This window comes from Watersipora subatra, chromosome 9 (genome assembly GCF_963576615.1).
Source record: "Watersipora subatra chromosome 9, tzWatSuba1.1, whole genome shotgun sequence".
NCBI classification, from domain to species: Eukaryota; Metazoa; Bryozoa; class Gymnolaemata; order Cheilostomatida; family Watersiporidae; genus Watersipora; species Watersipora subatra.
In genome coordinates this window covers 23641850-23651518 of record NC_088716.1, presented here as the reverse complement: position 1 = coordinate 23651518, position 9669 = coordinate 23641850, and the positions used below count along the sequence as shown (strand labels likewise).

The following is a 9669-nucleotide window of genomic DNA, read 5'->3' as shown; positions in this document are numbered from 1 at the left end:
CTGATGTCTTTTCTTTTGAGCATTTTAACAACGATCAAGTTTTGCCAATGTCAATCTAAAAAACGTCCTGGCAATAACATCACCTCAAACAATGAACCAATCTCAAGTGATAGAAAAATCTCTATACTTTTTGATAAAAACATTTTAAACTTTACATTAGAAGCATTTAATTTGAAACAAGCCATTTGTGCTTTTGATTTATATTATAGTTTGCACATGTACATGTATCTACTAATAAATAAGTAAATACATGGACTTGTGACAGTGCTCTGATAACTTGAACGCTCTGATAATTCGAACACTTTCGCTCGGTCCCGTGAAGTTCGAGTTATCCATGTTTGACTGTATATATATATATATCTGCAAGTCAATTTGTTCATTTACCTGTGACATTTACCTGTGACTGATTGTAGAAATGCCAATTTGCTGACTAGCAAATTTGCTGACTAGCAATTAGCCAACTTTTTACACCATGGAACCTGATAATTGGAGGCTTGCGGCTTTACGAGAAGGTCAAAGTAGTCGTCAAAACCAAGGCCGACACGCTGGCAACAATAATAAATATGGAGAAGATGTATGTGATTCTTGGAGAAATGGTCCAGTAGCAAATACTCAATGGGGTGAAAGTCGTCAAGGCCCAGGTAGTTATAGAGGCCGTGAAAGTCAGGAAGGTTCTAGAAGTCATGAAGGCTATAAAGGTCGTGAAGGTCAGGAAGGTTCTAGAAGCCATGAAGGTTATAGAGGTCGCGACAGGGCTGAAAGTCGTGGACATACAACTCAGAGTAGTCGAGAGAACCTTTCCACAAAACCTATTGGATATAAATTGTAAGTATTTTACACACTGATGTACTGTCTCCTGAAACATTCACAGTATTCTGTAGTTAACTTTGGTAACTGCAGAACGACTGAAGGTTATAATATTCTAATTGAACAAAAAGTTATAATACTGTAGTACTGTTGGCTGTAGTACTGTTGACTGTAGTACTGTTGGCTGTAGTACTGTTGGCTGTAGTACTGTTGACTGTATTAATGTTAGTAGTACTGGTGGTTGCAGACAATACTATTACAATGAGATATAGCTTCATTGGATGTGAAATCATGCCATGATAATACGGTGATTTCATATATTTTGTTAGCAAAAAGTAATTTTTCGAACAGCAGTGGAATAAACTGCCTGTCGGCATCGTGCATGGTGATAAACTTATCATTCGTGGAATTTTCACTTTGATTTTCTCAGTCAGTAGTGCTGCTAAAAGACAACAATAATACAGATATCTATGTTTATATGGATTCGAGTAATAAAAACAGTTTTCTGTGCTTTTTTCTCTAAGTAGGCACAGCTATAATTTTCATATTGTTTGTTTTAGGCTGCAGATCAAATCAACTGCAACCCCTCGAGACTCCGCCATGTTTTGCTATCAGAAGTCTTTCAAAGATCTTCTTATTGATGACACCCTTAAAGATGGCCAGGTAGACCTAATGTTGGCTATCATAAATAATGCACTGATGGCAGACAACTCCCTTGGCAGCCTTTTAGACTCACTGAAGTCAACCCTCCTCGAAGATCCTGCCAAGTTTCTTGGACAAGTAGGTAACTGGTTGTATGACCACTAGGTGTCAAACAGGTGCTACTGGTGTCGCTGGTGCTACTGGTACTACTGGTGCTACTGCTGCTATACTGATGCTACTGGTGCTACGGCTGCTACTGGTGCTACTGGAGTTACTGGAGCTACTGGTGCCACTGCTGCTACTGCTGCTACTGTACTGGCGCTACTGGTGCTAGTGGTGTTACTGCTGCTACTGGTGCCACTGCTGCTACTGGTGCCACTGGTGCTACTGCTGCTACTCGTGCTACTGGTGCCGCTGGTGCTACTGGTGCCGCTGGTGCTACTGGTGCCGCTGGTGCTACTGGTGCCCCTGGTGCTACTGGTGCCACTGGTGTTACTGCTGCTACTGGTGCTACTGGTGCCACAGGTGCTACTGGTGCTACTGGTGCTACTGGTGTTACTGCTGCTACTGGTGCCACTGCTGCTACTGGTGCCACTGGTGCTACTGCTGCTACTCTTGCTACTGGTGCCGCTGGTGCTACTGGTGCCGCTGGTGCTACTGGTGCTACTGGTGCCGCTGGTGCTACTGGTGCCCCTGGTGCTACTGGTGCCACTGGTGTTACTGCTGCTACTGGTGCCACAGGTGCTACTGGTGCCGCTGGTGCAACTGGTGCCACTGGTGCTACTGATGCCACTGGTGTTACTGGTGCTACTGGTGCTACTGGTGCCGCTGGTGCTACTGGTGCCGCTGGTGCTACTGGTGCCACTGCTGCTACTGGTGCTACTAGTGCTACTGGTGTTACTGGTACTACTGGTGCTACTGGTGCTACTGATGCCACTGGTGTTATTGGTGCTACTGGTGCCGCTGGTGCCACTGGTGCCGCTGGTGCCATTGCTGCTACTGGTGCTACTAGTGCTACTGGTGCTACTGGTGCTACTAGTGCTACTGCTGCTACTGCTGCTACTGCTGCTACTGGTGCAGAGGTACCGTTGTTGTAGAACTAGTGTCATTGGTGCACTGCAGGTGCCAGTGGTGCACAAGTGCGAGTGGTGAACAGCAGATGTAAATTGCCAATGTAATAGCAAATGCAATAGCAAATGGCAATGTAAATTTTACGCTGTACTTTGATTTGTACTACAATTTGTGATATTCTGCAATGCTCTTCATTAAATTACTATCTGCAATTTATACCTAACAAGTGACAGGAATATGCGTAGGAAACCTGGTAGAATTCTGCTAGAGTCAGCTATAACTTTATTTGATTAATGGAACATTATTAGCAGCAAAGTTGCAACAATCGCTTTGCTAACCTTCTCAGGCTTGTTAAGACTTTCCAACTGTTTAATCTTTACTATGATGAGAGTCGTCTTTCCAAAGCCATGGTTGGAGGTTGAGAAAAGAATTGTACCGAATAGGATTCAAACTTTTGATATTTGGATTACTAGCCAAACACTCCAACACCTCTGCTAATAATCCATTTTGGGATGTTGGAGAGTCGTTGTGTACACACTTATTCTCTGCACTTTGTCGGCACAGCTGATGATCTCCCACGGCACACGAGACTGTCAGAATACTCATAGACATAATTTCAAATCACTTTGACTGTAAATAGTTTCTTAGGGTTTTTTGGGTAACATACATCTTCAAACAGGTATTTAGATAAAAAGGTCTGAATCAGTATTTTTAATTTTGTTGTGTTTTTAATTTGTTAATTGTATTGTATGTGCCGAGGTTCAATTTGACTTTAATACTTTATGTTTGTAAGAAGTTAAACTTTAACTGTCAAGAAAACTGCACACGGTCGTAAGTTAGTTTTTGTTAGAGAGATTAATGACCTAAGCTTTTATCAACAACAAATGGGTCTAAGACCTGTCAACACACTGTTACATGTAGAGCTGCACAACAATTAAAAAAATTAATCGCGATTAATAACTGGTCTGACCCAGTTAATCTTCGATTAATCTTAGAATTAATCTTGCAAAAATCTGCATATTCAAAACCAAATAATACAGCTACATATAGATTAATTATATTTTAAACAATTGTTAGCAGTAGTACATGTTATGTACAATGTACATAAGTTAAAATGTACTAATTAATATGAGTATGAAAACTGTCTATGAAAGTCTAGAGCCAAGAGTTGAGACAGCACAGTTTATTCACATTATCTGAATGAAGAGATGCCCTCTTCCTACATGCGATAATGCCAGCTTTAGACAATAGCCGCTCACATGGGACAGCAGTGCCGGTAGTCAGTAGTATTAGTTATTGTCTGCGACAGCTGGTGAGGATTTCTGCGCGGTAGGATGAGAATTAGTTAAAGTATATCTTAATGATGATGTGCTGTGGTGGTAAGCAAATTCTTTCTGGCATATACTGCACTTCGCTTTTTTGTTTACGCTTCCAACAACTTACAGAAATGCGCTACCTAGGGTGGAAGACATATTTCTGCTTTCATGTTCCAATAAAGTGTCAATCTTATATTACTAATATTCTGAAGCTGAAATATGATTGTGATTTTTTTGAAAAATGAAAATACATGTATAATTTACTTGAAGAAGTATTTAAAAAATAAACAAAAATAAACTGTAAGATATTAAATAATACTGAAATCACTTTTGTTGCTGTTACCTAGAAACATGTTCAAACAACTAACAACATGTCCGCTTACAGCTAGATCGGCACGGCGCTTGTGCATTGTATTGTATAAACAAGTTTAATGTTAGCGACTCACTGTGTTTTCATAGTCGAGTGCAAAATAATTGTGGTTTAATTTATTGGTAAGAAAGTGTTGCTTGTCATAATATTTGTTAGTAAATTAAATGGTAGTAACCTGCTACGTTAGTATAACATATGGTACTAAACAGTACAAAGGAAAGGAACCACATCAAGATCATCACCTCGGTTGCATTTTAATTGAAGATTAATTGGCCCAACTCAGTTAATCGTTTATTTGTAATAGTTGCGTTAATCGTTTAATTAACGCGATCATTGTGCAGCTCTAGTTACATGTATTGACTTTGGCGGCTCTGGAAATGTCGTAATAGATTTAGTACTTTGTGGACTGGCTTTTCCAAAAATAAGGCAGATGCTCAAAAAGTATGCCCCGCTTTTGATAAAGGATTGAATTATTAGCATTTTTTGTTCAGCGTAAAACCCCTACTAACAAATTCTGTTTTGTATTTGCTTTTACCCGTTTCCTGTTTGTTTGAGGAGTTGCTTTCTCTTTAATTGATTACTGTAAATAGCTGTAATGAACAGGATGGCTGATTAAGGTTGCGAGTTGCATCATGATTTATTTATATGCATTTATCTTATTTGTAACAAAGTATTTTTTAAATTGTTTGTTTTGGCATGTTATTTTTATTTATGTTACAGTTTTATTTAAATACCCTCAATGACAGTCCTACTTAGTAGTTCTTCAATACTATTAGACCATTAAAAAATACTGACAATCTGCTCATAAAACTTAGAATTTATGCTCCCTTTCTGCCTTCTTATTGCAGACATGTACTCAGAGGTTCTTTAGAGCTCTAACCGCCTCCTCTCTAAAAATTGACCCGCTTTTAAACGCGCTGCAAAACTACCTTGAAATATTCCACCGCCTCTGCGCCGTGGATCCTCTTGCCTCCAAGTGTCTCATTCGTCATGTGAAAATGGTGAAGCAGCTGGTAAAGGCAGAAGTTGTAGACAATGACCAGCTGAGAGGAATTTATAGTCTGTATAGCCAGGCGACCGCTAAGGTTGAGCAGGAAGAGAAAGAAGAAGAAGAGCGTGAGAAGCGGTAGGCTGTGAAATGTGTATCTTAAGTTAGCCTTTGTTTTTAGCAGTTTCCCTTTTATTTGGCCCCCTTTTTGGTGGTGAATTAAAGATGAACTAGCACAAAGGTTCAGTACATTTAGCAGAAAGTATCGATATTTTTCTATCATTTGCGATTGTTTTTGATGTTTGAGGTGATCTGATTGCCAATATGTTTTAAGATTAAAATCGACAAGACGTCATCGTATTTACAACACTATGAAGATATAGTTGATCCCAGTTGATCATAGTTGATATCAGCTATTGCGTTCCCTTTGCATCGTTACGTGTCTCTGTTCTGTCTGTCTCTTTGGAACTATAGATCTCATAATCACACTTTTGTTAATACTCTGGCTAATCTCACCATCGAGAGCATCGTACCCCGTTCAGGTATTCTGGGCGGGATTTTGGTGAATAGCATATCGGCATATTTGTTATTCCGACATAATTAGCACACCTACTGCCAAATTTGAATTTCAAGAGAAAATTTTGTTGATTTCGTATAGCAAAAAATATTTCACATGGATAGGACAAAAAATCAGCATGTTCTACATCGCAGGGTGAAAAAATTGAATAACAGGGTCATCATAATTCGAGGGCACACACTGTATTTGGTTTCTGATTTTTCATTGTCACCTACAAGCTCAGAGCTTTGAAATGACATTCAGATCAAAAGGTATTACGCTACTCTAAGTGCTTTCGTAGTCCGAGGCCGTGCTTCTATATGCAAGAATAGGTTTCTAAGTGGTAGTATCAGCTAGGATGTGTAAATACAAAAACTGCTCAAGTTTCCTGTTTATAATGTTTCCTTTTACTAAGTTGATCAAGCATTTTCTGCAGGAAACAAGAGATGAACAGAACAGGCAGAATGGTGTTAGACTCGAAACCTCTTGGAGACTTCAGAAAAATATCAGTTTACCCAACAGAAGAAGATTTGACGGGAACAGTACAGCTGAGGCCTAACTGTACTGATAAAGGTATACAAGAATTCCAACACTTAGGGAGACATGAGTAAAGCATATGGGTATAGAGTATATAAAAAAGTTGTTGTAATGCACACTACTTATGACAAATATACACACAAAGATTTTGACAATGTTTCAAAAAATTTTAAGCAAATATCTGTTTTGGTTTATAGAGGAACTTTTAACTTTGAAAAACCGAAAAGTTTTGTAAGTAAATATAAAAAGCTGGTAGAAACTAGAAATGAAACATAAGAATAATATTGAATATACAAATTATGTTAATTAAACTATAATAAATTAGAGTTAAGATTTGGTTAAAACAAATCTCGTAATGTTCACACTTTACTCTTGGTGTTAAATATAAACACTACAAGTTTAGAGTAGTGTTTAGAGTGAACTGAACAGTCCATTAGAGTGTTCAGTTCACTCTATTAGAGTGTTCAGTTCACTCTATTAGAGTATTCAGTTCACTCTATTAGAGTGTTCAGTTCACTCGATTAGAGTGTTCAGTTCACTCTATTAGAGTGTTCAGTTCACTCTACACTCTGGAATGTAGAGTGAACTCTAGTTTAGCCTACATTTTAGAGTATAGAGTAATTTAGCGGAGGTCGCGTGACAAATTTCTATCACTCATTCTATGCCCAAACTTACTGATGAGTCTGCATTTCTTTTCAAATCTCTTTAAGGAGAAGTGATGATAAATACCATCTTTTTACTGCTCATCGCTTTATTAATTTTAATTTTTACATATAATTTTCTACTTACACTAATTACTAATTACATGTATTTATATTGACAGTTTTTACTTTTGGCTTTTAGCAGTTTCAATAGCACATTTGTTTTAATGCTTCATATAATAACTGAAAGCATTTATCATGTTTATAAGAATACTTATAATCATACTTATAGGATATTCTTTCCAACATGTGATAGTTTTGACATAGAAGCTAAATTTTGGGAGGGGTTATTTCATGTCAAAACTCTACAACCAAATTGTATAAAGTTCTGAAAAAGCAGATTCTTAGCTAACAACCTCTAAAATGTTTTTGGCTTTTAAAAATATGTTAAATGGAATCTAGAGCAATGGAAGCCACCTCATTTTGATTACACTAACTTATACATTATAAGTGTGTGTCTGTGTGATTGTTTCACCTTTTCATAACTGTAAGCTCTGTTTGTTTCTTTTACTACGGAGATGTAGTATGCACTAATAGCATCAATAGATGCGGATGGTGTCATTTTTAACAAACTAATGGACCCTGAACTAGTAAAAAAATTAAATGATTATTAAGCACCCGGTCCAGCCTTTTAGAAATTCCTTCACTGCATACACTGAAACAAAAAGTTCAGACAGTCACTATTCTTCGACATTCCCACTTGCCCATTTTAGCTATAAAACCTGCATTGGAATTTTGAACATTTTGAATGCAGGCTTTAACGATGAACTTACACAGAATTTTTGTAGATTTTGTCAGAAAGTATTAGTATTTTTATATCATTTGCAATTGTTTTTGATGTTTGAAGTGATCTGACTACCAGGATATGTCAAGATTAAAATCAACAAAACTTGATCGCGGTTAAAACGATCAAAAAAACGCGTGCACAATTGTGAAATTATTGCAAATTGTGCAAAATATTGTCCTGGCAGTCAGATCATCTAAAGCATAAGAAACAATTGCAAATGATAGAAAAATAGCAATGCTTTCTGATAAAATATACTAAAATTTAGTGTAAGTTAATCTTTAATTGTTTTTTGTTTTATGCTACTTGAAATTTTATTTAGTTTCAATTCCTTTGCCACGATTCAACGCTCATTTTAAAACAATAAAGAACTGAATTTGAGCAAATAATTTCACAAAACTGTAGCCAACTGTATAAAGCTAATACCAAATATAGTGGAACAAATACAGTTTTTGAACAAAAATTTAGAGATTTGTTCATCTCGGATCTCAAACATAAATTCGGTTCTCTACCAAACCGGAGCATGCGCATTGGAATGAAACATACGGAATAGCTCCGGAAACATCATGGAAACATTTGTTAACAAACAGAGAAGCAAGTTACGCTTTATAAATTTTTTACAAAAAGAAAGTAACCATCTGGGACGGTGTCTCCTCTACCGAAGAGATTTGCTAGGGAGACAACCCCTCCAGTCGAGTTACTCTAAATTGTGTTGGAGGAGGATTCTCCTTCAAAGATGTGAAGTAAACGTGCCATCGCTGTTTATATTTTCTTTTTCACACGATGTTTAATGTAACTGATCTGTTGCATGTTTTGCTGTTTCATTAACAATTTTTGCAATTTTTGGTATTGTATCTTAACCTTTAATGTTTTTGATGTTTTAAGAGCAAAACATATGAAATGTTTACTTTTTGTTTTCTGTTTCCATCATCATATATAGAATATCTTTTATTAAAATTAAACATGATCTATATGTACCCATTTTTATTTATAGTATGCCGTATACAGTACAGTTTATGGTGTAAAATTTTGAAAAAAAATACTTTACTGTAATTGTTTTCTCGACTTGGAACGGATTAAAATTTACATACATTAGTTCTAATGGAAAACCTGTTTCAGATCTCGAACAACTCGGTTTTCGAACATCCTTCTGGAATGGATCATGTTCCAGAACCGAGGTTCCACTGTACCTAACAACTCGTTGCTACTCATTGCTGTGCCAGTAATGGCCATACTAAATTATGAAGTCACTAAAAGGCTTACATATTTTACCAGTATACTTTTACCTTATGACTGCTGATGTCATTCAAGTAGTATCCAGTGTTTTAGCTTATTGTATACCCTTTCACTGCAGATCATCTTTTTTCATCATTGACAACATGTGATCGTCATCTGACCCTTCTTATTAGAATATACCACACCAGTACAGATAAGTAGCTAATTACATTCACTGATAGATCATGTGTTTTTCTACTATTGACAGCGTTTGAGAGCGTTGATGACTACTTGGACATACAGTTTCGTCTGCTCAGAGAAGATTTTGTCTCCACCCTAAGACTAGGAATTCAGGAATTCAAAAAAAACCCAAAATTGCGAGGACCCAATCGCTTTAGATCTGGAGATGTTAAAATCTATGAAAATTTGAAGGTTTTGGAACCAGAATTTTCACGGGTTGGATTGGTATATGTGACCAAGTGAGTTGAGTTATGTAACTAATTGAGTTGGTATATGTGATCGAGTGAGTTGGTATATGTGACCAAGGGAGTTTATATGTGACCAAATGAGTTTATATATGTCACCAAGCGAGTTGATAGAAGTTTCCAAATGAGCTTATATATGTTAACAAGTGAGTTTATATATGTCACCAAGTGAGTTGATAGAAGTTACCAAATGAGCT

The 9669-nt window shown here is 37.0% G+C and overlaps 1 protein-coding gene across 1 annotated transcript in view; it reads left to right on the top strand.

The window, feature by feature from the left end:
* Positions 1-472: 472 nt before the first annotated feature.
* LOC137404910 (NFX1-type zinc finger-containing protein 1-like) overlaps positions 473-9669 on the top strand; it is an 89522-nt gene continuing 80325 nt past the window's right edge. Inside the window, exons 1-6 of the mRNA XM_068091137.1 lie at positions 473-825; positions 1368-1601; positions 1784-2531; positions 5055-5332; positions 6187-6323; positions 9256-9466. Of these exons, the coding sequence (XP_067947238.1) occupies positions 473-825; positions 1368-1601; positions 1784-2531; positions 5055-5332; positions 6187-6323; positions 9256-9466 (1961 nt within the window). The remainder of the gene's footprint in view (positions 826-1367; positions 1602-1783; positions 2532-5054; positions 5333-6186; positions 6324-9255; positions 9467-9669) is intronic.